Source organism: Mobula birostris, chromosome 4, assembly GCF_030028105.1.
Source record: "Mobula birostris isolate sMobBir1 chromosome 4, sMobBir1.hap1, whole genome shotgun sequence".
Classification (NCBI taxonomy): domain Eukaryota; kingdom Metazoa; phylum Chordata; class Chondrichthyes; order Myliobatiformes; family Myliobatidae; genus Mobula; species Mobula birostris.
This window is the reverse complement of record NC_092373.1, coordinates 21,149,592-21,166,606: the sequence shown is the minus strand read 5'-3', so window position 1 is coordinate 21,166,606 and position 17,015 is coordinate 21,149,592. Positions and strand designations below refer to the sequence as shown.

Genomic DNA, 17,015 nt, shown 5'->3' with positions numbered 1-17,015 from the left:
CTACTGAACGTGTGCAAGGACATAATATTTGTGAAAAAATATGAAGATTTCCACTTGCAAGATCAAAACTGCTTTTATTTCTAAATCTAAAGTCAGCCTACACCCATCTTTAACTTTGCCCCATCATTAGTAGGTTTAGTAAGGATGGTTGAGAACATAAGTGGTGATGTAGTTGATTGCCAGCATAGTCTCTTCACACGTTGGTTTGATCAGCGACTCAGGCAACAGGAAACCATGTTCACCCATGTCTCGGAGTTCAAAGGTTAACGAATATTTGATGCCGAGATCATGGGCCCAATCTGCTGAAATTCCAGCCGCAGGATCTAAAGAGAAAACACACTTAAGTGAGGTCAATGTAATGAATGACTTGTATAATAAACAAAGTCTGGCTTGATAAACAAGTAAAAGCCTACAGACGTTGGAAATCCAAGCAACACATACAAAATGCTGGAGGAACTCAGCAAGCTAAGCAGTGTCTATGGAAAAGAGTAAACAGTCGAAGTTTCAGGCCAAGAACCTTCATCAGCACTGAGGCCTTCTGGGCCCTGAGACTGGTTAAGATATTTCTGTTATTGGTCTGGATCTCTTCCTGGCCCATTCAAAGCCTTATATATAATTAGTCCCTACACTGTACTTAATGCATCGAGAGGTGGTTGGGAGGGTTTGAAAAGGTAGCTGCTTCCTGAGACAAGAGGATGCAGAATTGGGAGCCTCAGCATATGAGATCAAGCATTTAGGACCCATATTAATAAACACAGATCAAACAATTTCAAAACACATTTGGATAAGTACATGGACAAGAAGGATTTTGAAGCATATGGGCCAAAGGGTGGCAAACGAGACTGGCTTGGTGGCCATTATGTCTGCCATAGATGAATGGGGCTGTTTTCCCAAGATGAAATCATTTCAACAAGAGGACTATAAATCGTTAGGATTTGCTATCACAGAGAACTCCATTTACTTCATTGCTGACGTTGAGAGCAATGACTCTAGACTGTATTGTGAGGCCTCTGTTGGTCAGGGTCGACCATGGAAGTTGTGTCCTAAAGCCAAGGCTGTACAATATGGATCAAGTTATTGCCCATGTTGCAAGCTCCCCCTCTCCATGCATAAGATGAACCAAAAGGAAAGGCAGAATCTGATACAGTTTGGCACATACTGCATAGTAGGGATTGCGAGTCAGCATTGAACTCAGCGTAGGACTGCCTTCGGGACCCCAGCTCCATATTTTTCCCTCAAGGTTTACTCCTGAAGCCTTTGCCATGAGCAGGTATAGCCATAAGGTGCAGTGCTTTAAGATCAGAATTTTCCTTCTCCTATATGTGCTGACAAGCCCTGTTTATCCGAAGCGACTAGTTTTAAATCACCAGTAACCTGCCTTTGCCTCTTCTCCTGTCAAGAGGAACGGCTCCACCAGGCTTAGTAGTGAAGCCACACACGAAGACCAGGAGCTGGACTTGGTTTTCAGAGGCTATTTGAGGCGCACACCATTGGGAGCATTTAATAGGTAATGGGAGCTTATCCCCATTACTACCCCCATCTATAACAACCTGAAGGAATCCGTGATTTTATGATTCAATAATAGGACGCTTACATATTGTTGATGCTCCAGGACCATAGCGATAATTAGTTCCATGAAGACTTCTCAGTTCTGCAGCCGCACCTCCAGCTAAGGCATTCTAAAACAAAACCACAAAAAAACAGCCTTGGTTATCAAAAATATCAAACTGAAAGACAGGAGGGCCTGGTCCTATATTCTATCTAGTTTGCTGTTTGTTTCTCCACAATGGTTTCTGGAGAGGCCGGGAGGAGAAGCCCACCTCTGCAGTACTACCGGTATGAGAGTACATTGGATCAACACTATCACCCCAAGTGCAAACACTTCGCAAAGTTCAAAGTAAATTTATTATCAAAGTACGAGAATGTCACAGCATATTACCTTGAGATTCATCTTCTTACAAGTGGTCACGGTAGAACACAGAAACACAATAGAAGCAATGTTAAAACTAGATACAAGTACTGACAAACAACCAATGTGCAAAAGAAAGCAACCCATGCAGAGAAAATAATAAATAAATAGATTAATAACTAGATAAATAATAATTAAATAGATACATTATATTGGGAATATGAGATGTAGCATTGTTGAACATGTGAAATCAATAGACAATAGGCAATAGACAATAAACAACAGGTGCAGGAGTAGGCCATTCAGCCCTTCGAGCCAGCACCGCCATTCACTGTGATCATGGCTGATCATCCACAATCAGTATCCAGTTCCTGCCTTATCCCCATAACCTTTGATTCTGCTATCTTTAACAGCTCTATCCATCTCTTTCTTGAAATCATCCAGAGACTTGGCCTCCACAGCCTTCTGGGGCAGAGCATTCCACATATCCACCACTCTCTGGGTGAAAAAGTTTTTCCTCAACTCCATTCTAAATGGCCTACCCCTTATTCTTAAACTGTGGCCTCTGGTTCTGGACTCACCCATCAGCGGGAACATGCTTCCTGCCTCCAGCGTGTCCAATCAGCTTGGAGTTGAGGTGAGTGAAGTTATCTACTGGTGTTATGATCACTCATGATATTATGTCTGTCAGAATAATATGAAACCCACCCATTGCAACAAAGACAAGTCATAGATTGAATTAACACAGCAAATCCCAATTTGATGGATGTTGGGAAGAGAAATGACAACATGTCCATATAACAAATTATGGCATTTTTCTGGATCTTCAGAATCAAACTCACACAAATCTATGAAGCCAACAGGGCAAGCTGATAACATACAGGCAAAGAAGACACTCATCTTAATAAATGGGAGATGTGGAGCAGAAATGTAGATATGTTCTGGTAAATACTTGCTAATGAACATCAGATAAGGCTAATAGGAAGGAGTTTAAAAAGGAAATTAGGAGAGCCAGAAGGGGCCATGAGAAGGCCTTGGTGGGCAGGATTAAGGAAAACCCCAAGGTATTCTACAAGTATGTGAAGAGCAAGAGGATAAGACGTGAAAAAAAGGAACTATCAAGTGTGACAGTGGGAACGTATGTATGGAACCAGAGGAAACAGCAGAGGTACTTAGTGAATACTTTACTTCAGTATTCACTATGGAAGAGGATCTTGGTGATTGTAGTGATGACTTGCAGCAGACTGAAAAGCTTGAGCATGTAGATATTAAGAAAGAGGACGTGCTGGAGCTTTTGGAAAGCATCAACTTAGATAAGTCACCGGGACTGGATGAGATGTACCACAGGCTACTGTGGGAGGCGAGGGAGGAGATTGCTGATCTTTGCGTCATCAATGGGGACGGGAGAGTTTCCAGAGGATTGGATGGTTGCAGATGTCATTCCTTTATTCAAGAAAGGGAGTAGAGATAGCCCAGGAAATTATAGGCCAATGAGTCTTACCTCAGTGGTTGGTAAGTTGATGGAGAAGATCTTGAAGGGTAGGACTTATGGACATTTGGAGAGGTATAATATGTTCAGGAATAGTCAACATGGCTTTGTCAAGGGCAGGTCTTGCCTTACGAGCCTGATTGAATTTTTTGAGGATGTGACTAAACACATTGATGAAGGAAGAGCAGTAGATGTAGTGTATATGGATTTCAGTAAGGCATTTGATAAGGTACCCCATGCCGGGCTTATTGAGAAAGTAAGGAGGCATGGGATCCAATGGGACATTGCTTTGTAGATCCAGAACTGGCTTGCCCACAGAAGGCAAAGAGTAGCTGTAAGCAGGTCATATTTTGTATGGAGGTGGATCACCAATGGAGTGCCTCAGGGATCTGTTCTGGGACCTTTACTCTTTGTGATATTTATAAATGACCTGGATGAGGAAGTGGAGGGATGGGTTAGTAAGTTTGCTGATGAAACAAAGTTTGGAGGTGTTGTGGATAGTGTGGAGGGCTATCAGAGGTTACAGCGGGACATTGATAGGATGCAAAACTGGGCTGAGAAGTGACAGATGGAGTTCAACCCAGATAAGTGTGAAGTGGTTCATTTTGGTAGGTCAAATATGATGGCAGAATATAGTATTAATGGTAAGACTCTTGGCAGTGTGGAGGATCAGAGGGATCTTGGGGTCCAAGTCCATAGGACACCCAAAGCTGCTACGCAGGTTGACTCTGTGGTTAAGAAGGCGTACGGTGTATTGGCTTTCATCAACCATGGAATTGAATTTAGGAGCCGAGAGGTAATGTTGCAGCTTTAGGACCCTGGTTAGACCCCACTTGGAGTACTGTGCTCAGTTCTGGTCGCCTCACTACAGGAAGGATGTGGAAGCTATAGAAAGGGTGCAGAGGAGATTTACAAGGATGTTTCCTGGATTGGGGAGCATGCCTTATGAAAACAGGTTGAGTGAATTCAGTCTTTACTCCTTGGAGCAACGGAGGATGAGAGGTGACCTGACAGAGGTGTATAAGATGATGAGAGGCATTGATCGTGTGGAAAGTCAGAGACTTTTTCCCAGGGCTGAAATGGTTGCCACAAGAGGACGCAGGTTTAAGCTGCTGAGGAGTAGGTACAGAGGAGATGTCAGGAGCAAGTTTTTACTCAGAAAGTGGTGAGTGCGTGGAATGGGCTTCCGGCAACGGTGATGGGGGCGGATACGATAGGGTCTTTCCAGAGACTTTTGGATAGGTACATGGAGCTTAGAAAAATAGAGGGCTATAGGTAAACCTAGTAATTTCTAAGGTAGGCACATGTTCGGCACAACTTTGTGGGATGAAGGGCCTGTATTATGCTATAGGTTTTCTATGTTTCTATGTTTCTAGATTAAAAACTGTGGATGTTGGAAATCTGAAATAAAAACAGAAAATAATGGAAATACTTGGGGGTCAGTCAGCATCTGTAGAAAGGGAGAAAGAGCCAATGGTTTAGACTGAGGCTCTTTGCCGGAACAGGGAAGCAGGGAAAGCAGATTTTCATTTTTTTTGCGAAGAGAGTGGGGGAGGAATGGATAGGACAAGGCCAGCATTGTTGAGCAGTAGATGAAGCCATCTGTTTGACAGGCTAATGAGGGGAGGTTAAAAAAGAACACAAGCAAAAGAAAGCCAAAGCTCCTAACTGCAGAGAGGAGTCTCCTGAGGGATCTGCTGGGGGATCCAGCACACTAGACTCTCGAGTGTGCAGGTACGGCTGGGGGAGCCATCGCTGGGGATGTACGCTGCATCGAGGCCTGATAGAACAAGACAAACCCATGGTCACCTCCATTACTGTGCACCAATTGAAGCATTGAGCAAGATGAAAATTGTTGAGGAAAAGAGCAGAAAAAGAACAGGTGTTCAAGCACCGTCTGCCTGTGCTTGACTGGTCTCGCTAGTATTGTCGGTGGGAGGTCCCATGCTGCCAGATTTGGGGGCAGTTATTGCCCTGCAGCCATCAGGCCCCTGGATGGGATTTTCTCGCCTGAGTACCGATCAGGCTCCACAACTGGCGACTCACTTTCATTCATTCGTGCTCCATGTGTTTTTGTTTACATTTTTTTATTATTTGTGCAATTTGATCTAGGCATCAAGGCTAAAGGGCAAAGGGCAAACTGGTGTTCCGCTCCCTACTCTACAAGGTTTACTTGTTTCAGCGCTGAATTGACTCTGCAGCTGTGGCCTGTAACCACTGGCACTTGCCTTAGCACTGAACTGGCTCGGAGACTTCTTCTGTGTGGTTTTGTTTACTTTTTTATTGCTTGCCCCATTTTTCTTTCGCACAATGTGTGTTTGATAATCCTTGTTGTGTGTGTGTGTGTGTGTGTGTGTGTGTGTGTGTGTGTGTGTGTTTTAATGGGTTCTATTGTATTTCTTTGCTTTGTTGCTACCTGTAAAAGGACAAATCTCAAGATTGATACAGTATACATACCTTGCTAATAAATGCACTTCAAACTCTGAACTTTGAAATTTGAGTCGATCTTTTTCTCCTGTTAACCTAGTTCTAAATGTTGCGTTCATACATCAGACATTTTCTCAAATAAACAAAGAGATTTCTACGTTGGCTTTAAATTTATCAATAATTCACACAACTTACCAGCTCTTCATGATGACGTGACTCTGAAAAGGTGTAGCTATAGGGAAGCAGAAGAAGCTGGGAGTATGAGTGGATCGCGAGATACGCCTTGATGTGCTGGAGGTGGTCACGGACAAAATTCACAACAGCTTTGACTTCCGATTCAGATTCCACGAATGGTCCACAGTAAACACTAGAGCATGAACTTCTCGAGGCGCCAAGGGCTGTGGATCAGAAAACTCATTGTCAAGAATTCATAGTGTTATAAGGCATGGAGATAAGCCCTTCAACCCATCAAGTCCACATTAACCATCTAGCATCTTCATCAAGCAATTTATAGCGTCATAGAGTCATAGGGAAATACAGCACAGAAGTGTAGAGTGTAGGTCCATGTAGTCCATGCCGAAAACCATTTAAAATGACTATTCCCAATGACCTATTAGTCTGACATTGGTAGTTGGAAAGTTATTAGAGTCAATCCTCAAGGACAAGGTTATGAAATACCTCGAGGTGCAAGACAAGATAGGCCCAACCCAGCATGGTTTCATGAAGGGAAGATAGTGCCTCACCAACCTGTTGGAATTTTTTGAGGTAATCTCAAATAAGATTGACAAGGGAGAGGCTGTGGATGTTGTGTATTTGGATTTTCAAAAGGCCTTCGATAAGGTGCCGCATAAGAGGCTGCTTAATAAGATGAGAGCCCATGGAATTACAGGAAAGGTATTGGAATGGGTGGAGCATTGGCTGACAGGCAGAAAGCAAAGAGTGGGAATAAAGGGATCCTATTCTGACTGGTTGCCGGTTACCAGTGGTGTTCTGCAGGGGTCGGTGTTGGGGCCGCTTCTTTTTACAATGTATATCGATGACTTAGATTTTGGATTAAATGGTCTTGTGGCTAGGTTTGCGGATGACACCAAGATAGGTGGAGGAACAGGAAGTGTTGAAGAAACGGAAAGGTTGCAGAGAGACTTGGTCAGTTTAGGACAGTGGGCAAAGAAATGGCAGATGAGGTACAATGTTGAGAAATGTACGGTTGTACATTTTGGAAGAAGAAATAATCAGGCAGATTATTATTTAGATGGGGAGAAAATTCAAAAATCAGAAGTTCAGAAGGACTTGAGAGTCCTCGTGCAGGATACCCTAAAGGTTAACCACCAGGTTGGATGGGCAGTAAGGAAAGCGAATGATATGTTGGCATTCATTTCAAGAGGAATAGTGTATAAGAGTAAGGAGTTGTTGATGAGGCTCTAAGGGTTACTGGTGAGACCTCATTTGGAATACTGTGTGCAGTTTTGGTCCCCCTATCTTAGAAGGGATGCTCTGATGTTGGAGAGAGTTCAGAAAAGATTTACGAGGATGATTTCTGGAATGCAGGGGCTAACATATGAGGAGCATTTGTCGACTCTTGGACTGTATTCATTAGAGTATAGAAGAATGAGAGGGGATCTCATAGAAACATTTGGAATATTGAAAGAGTTGGACAGAGTAGATGTGGAAAGGCTGTTTCCCTTGGTGGGTGAGTCCAGGACAAGAGGCCACAGTCTTAGAATTAGAGGGTACCCATTTAAAACAGAGATGAGGAGAATTTTTTTCAGCCAGAGGGTCGTGGATTTATGGAATTCGTTACCACATACAGCTGTGGAGGCCCGATCATTGAGGGTGTTTAAGGAGGAGATTGATAAGTATCTAATTAGTCAGGGTGTCAAGGGATATGGGGAAACAGCCAGAAATTGGAACTAGATGGGAGAATAGCTTAGCTCATGGTGGAGTAGTGGAGCAGACTCGATGGGTTGAATGGCCTACTTCTGCTCCTTTGTCTTGTGATCTTGTGAAGTCACTGGAGCAGAATTAGGCCAATCAGCCCATCGAGTCCACTCCAACATTTCATCATGGCTGAAATTGGATCCCATTCAACCCCATACACCTGCCCTCTCATTATATCCCTTGATGCCCTGACCAAACTTCTGCTTTGAATATGCCTATGGACTTGGCCTCAACCCCAGTTTGTGGCAGAGCATTTCACAATTTCACCACTCTTTGGCTAAAAAAAAATCCTCCTTACTTCTGTTCTAAAAGGTCACTCCCTCAATTCTGAGGCTGTGCGGCCTAACTGTGGATACCCCCACCAGAGGAAACATCCTCTCCACATCCACCTTATCAAGTCCTTTCAACATTCGGTAGGTTTCAATAAGATCCCCATGCATTCTTCTAAATTCCAGTGAGTACAGGCCCAAAGCTGCCAAACACTCCTCAGATCTTATCCCCTTCATTCCTGGAATCATCCTCATTAACTTCCTCTGGACTCTTTCCAATGACAATACATCCTTTTTGAGATAGATGGACCAAAACTGTTGATCATACTCCAAGTGCAGCCTGACTAGTGTCTTATAAAGTTTCAGCATTATCTCCTTATTTTTATATTCTATTCCCCTTGAAATAAATGCCAACGTTGCATTTGCCATCTTTACCACAGACTCAGCCTTCTGAGAGTCTTGTACAAGGATTCCTAAGTTCCTTTGCAAATCTGATGTTTGAACTTTCTCCCCATTTAGATAATAGTCTACACTATTGTTCCTTCTACCAAAGTGCATTATCATACATTTCTCAACACTGTCTGTAGTATCAAGTCTGGGCAAGAATGTAATCGAAGAGCAGTGATTACAGTGGAACAGTGGGAAAGGACCTCATAGAAATCCTGATGAGAAGGCCAACTTCGTCAAAGTAGACATCAAAGAGATTTTAACTGCTTCTCCTGGGCAGCAGGATGGACGTATCCCAAAACTAATGGAGTCTTCTTCACATTTCCCCATTAAGCCACAATAACGTTCAAACATATTTGCAATCTTAATTGCATTTCAGCAGAAAGCAGTCACAGAATGTGATGTCAGGCCTAATTGTCAAAGGATTAGCTATTAAGGGAAGGGATTGTGAACTCTAATCATTCTTCTTTCCTTTGTGAGGTTTCCGCAGGCCTGATATCCTCATGGGACCACTGACTGCCTGTAAGAACTGTCAATAAGGCCATTCAACTGTCCAGGAGTCACTTCCTGCCTCTGTCACACACATTTCGGGGTGGAAATAGCCCGGGCCCGATCTCTGAAATTCACAGCTGAACCACCCAATACAATTCTGGATGAACATCGGGTGTCAACACTGGAGCAGCAGGAATGATCAAATTCTGATTCATTGGCATTGTTCCTTCCCACAAGCACAAATCCTGAAACCATTTCAAAGCTAGTCTCACTACCCCTCATGCAGAAGGTCTCTGTCAAAACGGATAAACTCACAGCACCACTTGGCAGCAAAGTTTCGGTTGGGGTCGGTGCCTGTACAGTAATTGCCAGGATACCTGGAGCGTGTTTTCCTCCAGAATCGATTCTACATACAAAACACAGAGAACAGGCATGTAATTGGCTAAAATACTGGTTGGCTTCTTCATTACAGGTATAATTTATGCAGACTTTCAATCTGTGCCATTTCCTTCCAGTACAATAATAATGATTTAATGGTGCAGCTCCTCAGCACGTTATCCCAGGATTAACAAGGAACACAGTTAGTAATAGACACAGTATAAGGCCTTCAGCGCAATGTTGTATTGACCTTCTTAAGATCAATCTCACACTTCACTCCCAAATAGACCTCCCTTTTCTATCAACCATGTGCCCATCTAAGAGTGTCTTAAATACCACTAATGTATCTACCTCTAGCACCACTCCTGGCAGAGCTTGCCATGTTCCCACCACTCTCTGTGCAAAGAACTTACATCTGATATCCCCCCCACCCCCCGTACACTCCTCCATAATATCCCATCACATTAGCTATTTCTGTGCTGGGAAATAAGTTTCTGGCTATCCACTTTATATGCACCTCCCATTATCTTATACACCTCTATTGCATTGCTGTCCTCTGTAACTAGGAAAGCCTCCAGTTTTGGTGGTTCAGATATCCGAGTGTTTAGAGTCCTAGTCATAGACCACTACAACACAGAAACAGGACTTTCAGCCCATCCAGCCTATGTAAACTATTATTTTGGCAAGTACTATGGATCTGTCCTTCGACCATAACCCTCCCCACCCCTCCCATCCATGTACTTAGGCAAACCTTTCATATATGTTGAAATTGAACCCATGTCCATCACTTCCACACTTGTCAGTGCTTTCCACACTCTCACCCCTCCTCTGAATGAAGATCCCCCCATGTTTCCCTTAAACTGTTTATCTGAACAGTTTCTCACCATCTAGAAACTGAAGTAAGGTCATTGCAAGTGTTAGAAATCTGAAACAAAGATAGAAAATTCCAGAAACATTCAGCTAATCAGGTAACACCTGTAGAGAAAGAAATAGAATTGATGATTCAAGTCAAAGACTCTTCATCAAAATTGAGTTCTCATGAAGGTTATTCACCTGAAGCATTAACTCCATTTTCCCTCCACAGATGCTGCCTGACCTATTGAGTGTTTCCGTCAGTTTCCGTATTTGTTTCTTCTCATCCACCACTGGATGCAGCAGTGCAGTATGACAATTCAGAGCAAGCAGAGAGAGTGCCCTGATGGTGCCCTGTTTTATACCTGATATGCGTTTACGTGTTAAAACCAATCAGCTTTTAGATTAGCTTAATAACAGCAGCATGTGAAACAGAGCTGGGCTCACCAAGAAGAGTAATTCAGAAAATTCCACATATTATAACACGTGCAGGGGGAATTACAATATTTAGTGGCTGCTGAGCAGGCTAATTTTTTTCTGTATCAGGACAAATATCTCTGCCTGATTAAACACATCAGACCTATAACCATATATAACCATATAACGATTACAGCACGGAAACAGGCCACCTCGGCCTTTCCAGTCCATGCCGAAGTCTTATTCTCACCTAGTCCCACCGACCTGCACTCAGCCCATAACCCTCTATTCCTTTCCTGTCCATTTATCTATCCAATTTAACATTAAATGACAACATCAAACCTGCCTCAACTACTTCTGCTGGAAGCTCGCTCCACACAGCTACCACTCTCTGAGTAAAGAAGTTACCCCTCATGTTACCCCTAAACTTTTGCTCTTTAACTCTCAACTCATGTCCTCTTGTTTGAATCTCCCCCACTCTCAATGGAAAAAGCCTATCCACGTCAACTCTATCTATCCCCCTCATAATTTTAAATACCTCTATCAAGTCCCCTCTCAACCTTCTATGCTCCAAAGAATAAAGACCCAGCTTGTTCAACCTTTCTCTGTAACTTAGGAGATGAAACCCAGGTAACATTCTAGTAAATCTTCTCTGTACTCTCTCAATTTTGTTGACATCTTTAACTATTTCACCTGGTTCACCTTCAACTATTTGGTTCTTGAACCAACCCACAAAACTTTAATCAGCATCCAGTTCGCAGTCCTATGACCTCTCTGATCGCTTTGCACTAAAGTAGATTTGCTCTTTGTTTTACTGTGTTTTACTGTAAAGCTTGTGAATAAATTATGTTTAATTTATGTTTAATTTTTCTAGTGAATCCTGTTTATCTGATACTATGTGCCTGTGATGCTGCTGCAAGTACACTTTAACCTGTTCTAAGATCAATCAAGCACTTCACTCCTATATCATCATCATCACTGTGACGTGGATGATCATGGTCTCCATAACCATGATTGTTCTTGGCAAATTCTACAGAGGTGATTTGCCATCGCCTTCTTCTGGGCAGTGTCTTTACAAGACGGGTGACCCCAGCCATTATCAGTACTCTTCAGAGATAGTTTTGCCCGGTGGCAGTGATTGCGTAACCAGGACTTGTGATACGCAACAGCTGCGTGTACAAACATCCACCAATCCACCACCTACTCCCATGATTTCACGTGAGCCTGATTGGGGTTGGGGGGGGCTAAGCTGATGCTACACCTTGCCCAACGGAGGGAAGGAGCACCTTGCACCTCATTTAGTAGAGGCATACGTCTACTCCACCACCCATTTCTTGAATAGGGTTGAATAACCTCGTGAATGAAGGAACTTGAGTTTTACCCAATGGCATGGGCAATGTGGAGGATATATAAATTAGAATATTGTAGATATGGAAAGAAAATAACATTGCAGTGGATTCCTGGCCTATGACCAGACAGATGAGTAGATGTCATGTAGGTTGGTAAAGAACCAAGTTAATGCTCAGCAAAATGGAATGACATGCACAATATTTTACACAATGATGCTTACCTCAGTCCAGGTGTAAGAATAACCATCCACATTTACAACTGGAACAACCAGGAAATCAAATTCATTGAGAAGTGTCTTCAGGGGGGAACCAGTTTCATGAGATTCAACAGCCTACGAAATATAATGGATTCAGAATGAATTGTGTGTTTCTCAATGTCAGTAAGAAAGCTTCTGTAACTGAATTCCACAGCTGAGGTCTCTCCACTGACCTCCTTCACAAACCACTGGCAAAAAGCGGGAGAAATCCATTCCCGGGCGTGGATCCCACATTCCACAAAGATGGCAGGTTTCACCACATGCTTTCTCTTGCCAACCTTGAAGAAGGGAATTGGAGGTTATAGTCAAATTCCCAGCCAGTACGATCAAGTGAAATCAAGTTTTTAGTAATGCAGAACATTGTCATGCCCACAATGTTGCACATGATGTAATTAAACTAGTTGCTAACTACCTAAAAAAATGAATCACCTCTGCTACACGATGTCCATATCCCTCCATTATCAGCACATTCATGAACCTATTTAAGAAGCCTCTTAAATGCCTCTATCCTATTTTCCACCATCATCAGTCCAAACAGTGCATTCCAAGCATCCGCTACTCTCTGTGTATAAATACTTGACTCACACATCTCCAGAAAATGTAGATCTCAACTTGAGCCAGAGACAAGTTCTGCCTAGGGCAGGAGTAGGGTTTGGATGTCAATTCTAGAGTCTCTGATGGGATGGTTTCTAAACACCCTGAAGAATCCAACTGGAATTCCAGCCCACTGGTAAGATGGTTGATCATCTGAAACTCTCTGAAGTCTATGGGCACATTGGGAGAGAGAGTATCAATCTAGGGGAGGTTCTAGGGGACTCTATCTCGGAGGAGTTTCTGGACAATTGAGGTAGAAAGTTCCACTGGTGGTGGGGAGGGGCAGAAGGTGGGTGGGCAGCAGGGGTATCTGCCCAACTATCAAGAGGATCACCTCTTGCAGATTCAGGTGTTCTTTTGGTTGGGTTTCACCAAAGGTGGGAAATCCCCTCAAACCTGGCCCAAAACTAGAATGATTATGATCTCACCAACCTCACCAATGCCACTAAAACATCAACCCTCTTTCAGCCCTCATCGCTTAATTCTAGAACTGTTCTCCAATGGCTTCTAGATTAAGCCAGCATTGTCACTCCCATATCTGAGAGAGAAAAATCAGCTGTTGCATAACACACACAAAAAGCTAGAGGAACTCAGCAAGGAAGGCAGCATCAATGGAGGGTAGAAAGGAGTCAACATGATGATTCTTGTCTGAAATTTTGACTGTTTATTCTTCTCCATAGATGCTGCCTAACTTGCTGAATTCCTCCTGCATTTGTGTGTGTTGCTCAACATTTCCAAAATCCACAGAACACCTTATGTCTAGCAAACTCAGCCGTTGCTATTTGGGTGCAAGTTGACAGGGTAGATCTGAGTTCCTTCAAGTTGCCTCACAACTCATGCGGAATATTGGTTTTAAAGGCAACATCTAGCCATCAAGGATCCCTGCCATCCAAGCCATGCTCTCCTCGAACTTCTACTGTCAGGCAGGAGGTTCAGAAGCCTGAAGCCCCACATCACCAGGTTCAGGAACAGCTGCTTTCCTACAGCCATCAGGTTCTTGGATGGAGCGGCACAGTCCTAACACTACCTTAGCAATGGAAAACTGCGGACACATCATGTCCTGCCGTGGACTTGCTCTGATTGTGCTTTAGTTCTTTGGACTTAGCTCTTGTTTTCGCAATCATTTTTACTCTCTCTCTCTCTTCGTACTGTCTTGCATACCTTACATATAATGTATGTACTGGGTGCTGTTTATACCAATGTGCCTGGGATGCTATTGCAAGAAAGATTTTCATTGTATCTGTACCTCAAAGTACTTGTACACATGACAATAAATGTGATTTAAATATGATCTTACCCGGAGGAGATAGATGCTTCTCCCCTCATAGCTCTTTCCAATTTCTAACCGAGAAATTAGCTTTGGGTTGTCTTCTGCTATTTTGGCAGTCCAATCTTCAATCTACAATTGAGAATCAAAGCTTTATTGATTTTGGATGCACCTGTAATTCAATTAGTTTGGATGTGTCGGTCTGATAAAGAAGATTTTAGTACTGAGTAATTTATTGAAGATGTGACTTGGTGATTCCAGAAAGATTATTGCATTCCCTACAGAACAGGGATTGGTGACTCAAAGACTGGTCTCTGTTCTTTGTATAACCCTAGTCCTAAAACAACAATAGACAAGGAAGTATTGTGGAAGAAAATCACCCTTGAAGGTTTCAAGGATCCTGAAAAGAAAGATCTTCTTGGTCCGTGTTCCACAGAAAACCAGACGATCGCCAACTGACAAGAACAGTAAAGGGTCCACAGCAACTGCACTGCCCTGAGGTCCACCATAACCAACACCTCTGATGAGATTCTTTGCCCTGAGGTCCACCACAACCATCACCTGTGATGCAATTCTCGGCCCAAAGGTCTAACATAATCACAATTTCTTGAGAGATTCTTGGCCCTGAGTTCCACCATAACCATCACCTGAGATGTGATTCTTAGCTCTTCTGTTAAGAAACATCAGGACCACTTTGCTAAGCATGGCAAGATGCTCCAGAAGCAATATGACAACATACATAAGGTATCTTTATGTTAGAAATATTACTGGACGACAAGAGAATAGAAACAGTTTACCGGGCACTTGAAGGCCAAAGTGTGACAGGACACCCATGGCTTAATGAACAGCAGATTATGTTGATCTTGGATACAAAAGTGCTGAAAAGAAGACTATATGATTCAGTCTCTTGACATTTAACCCACCCCCACCCCCGTGATGCACCATCATCATTACCAACTGTAACTTAAAAGATATGGGTTCCAAAATCACAACAGACTCCTGAGTACATAATCCAGGCTCACATTCCAGTACAGGACCAAGAGATGGCTACACTGCTGGAAGTGCTTTGCTTTGGTAAATTAAATAGATACAAGATGTCTAAAAGAAATATTCTTAGAAAATCAGAGACTGCTCACAATGTACCAGTCAATATTTATCCATCAGTCAGTGCATGAACAGGTGATCTGCATGCTTCCAAACAGATATTATAGGAACCTGTTATATGTTAATATTCTGCCAAATTCTGACCGTTCTGATTTAGTGCATGTAATGGCTTATTGAAGGCACAACGTAAATATCTTCAAGCGAAATGCAATGGCTTATACAAAGCATGGTCAATGTTAGATTGACATAATTAGTTACATTTCATTGTCCATTTCCGGAAAGAAACATGATTATTAAAAGGTACTAATAACATCAATAAAGCCCAACAATTTTTGCTGATATCTATTTTCCTTCCAGTAGATCGACTGTATTGTTAGGGAGTTCTGCAAGCTTCTAGCCAGAGGAAGTGAGTGGATTTCCTCTACAGACCAAACCAAATAACAGGACAGCTCTGAGAGGCTGAATGACTTATTAGTTCTCTACTCAAATGGCTACCAACAGTCCAACATCAAACTGCACAATTCGGAACAATCCTGCAATAAATTTCACTTTACCTCTTCCCAACCATGATAATTTTCGTAACTGTAGTTTGCTCCTGATAACGTCTCACTGAACTGGTCTGTAATCAAGACTTGCAGGTTTTCATTTAATACCCTGGAGGAGACAAAGCATTGTTTCATTTCCAGTAGAAATTGAGTTATTGAACAATGATAAAACTTGATGAATGTTTAGACGGAATTTGAAACTGACTCATATTTTAATCCAATCTTCTCCAGCTCACTTAGAATTTCGGAAACCCACTCTGCAGGGACCCTGATGTCCGCAGTCGAGTTTATCATCAATAACTCTGCCCAGGTTGGCAACCAGAAATCCACCTACATGCACAGAAAGGACCCAATTAGTTCTTTAGTTTACCTGCACTGACTTCAGCTTCATCTGGCAATAAGAAATATTTACCTTCTCAGTGTCAGACATGGTCCTTAAGTACTGGACGTGCTGTTCATTTCCAGGCCTCAGGCGCAAAACTTTATCCCTTACAGAACAAAAAAATAAAGTCAGATTGAGTTTGTCTGGGATAATTCCCCAGTTTCATCTCGCCTGCGACACATGCAGGGTCGTTCCTTACCCAGAGTGCATTCCAACGGGAAATGCTTCCGAAATCACTGCAACAAGCCCCAGGAACAGAAGTCCTTCCATGGTTTACCTCAGATGGCCTGACACCCCATGTAGATCTGACAGTTATATATACCCTGTCCAGCCCAGATTACCAACAGGTGACTGCTGTGCAAAACTCAATTTTCTGGTTTAATCCTAAAATTTGCATGACACAGGTGTCTGGTGATGTTCCAATTGTTTATTACATTATTATGAGATTTGAAACAATCTAATGATTGCCTGCAGCCACTCCCAAACTGAGAAGGGATTAGAGATCATCCTTTCTCTTTAAGTCATTTCACTGTGATCCTAGATGTCACTATGCTGTAATCTTTTAAACCCACCAAATTTACCAAGGAGGTGCAGACTGCCCTCAAACTGTAGTACCCAAGTGCAGGCTGGAGACACTCTGGGCAAAGAATGGTGCTCAGCACAGTAATGCAATTGGTTCCTGGCTCCCGTGATCTGCGTTCAGTCCTCATGGCCTATGCTGCCCTCAGAAGCAGCTCCTCTGAGCGGGGGCCGGCAGTGGAGGCACCAGAGATTTTTTTCTTGCTGGTGCTACAGTGGGGCTGAATTACTCAGTGATGGTGCTGAGGGATGTACTGTATGGCAATGTGTATTCGCAAGGGCAGACACGTGGCGTTCAAAAGTCAGTTTCAAGCATTTTG

At 42.9% G+C, this 17,015-nt stretch overlaps 1 protein-coding gene across 1 annotated transcript; it reads right to left on the bottom strand.

The window, feature by feature from the left end:
• Positions 1-135: 135 nt before the first annotated feature.
• On the bottom strand, positions 136-16,386 carry LOC140197002 (carboxypeptidase B-like). The gene is made up of 11 exons (XM_072256934.1): positions 16,316-16,386; positions 16,147-16,222; positions 15,940-16,064; positions 15,744-15,843; positions 14,116-14,217; positions 12,398-12,502; positions 12,189-12,299; positions 9,287-9,377; positions 6,021-6,223; positions 1,595-1,679; positions 136-323 (listed from the first exon to the last, which is right to left on the bottom strand). The coding sequence occupies exons 1-11, from the start codon at positions 16,384-16,386 to the stop codon at positions 136-138; spliced, it is 1,257 nt and encodes a 418-aa protein (XP_072113035.1).
• Positions 16,387-17,015: the final 629 nt, after the last annotated feature.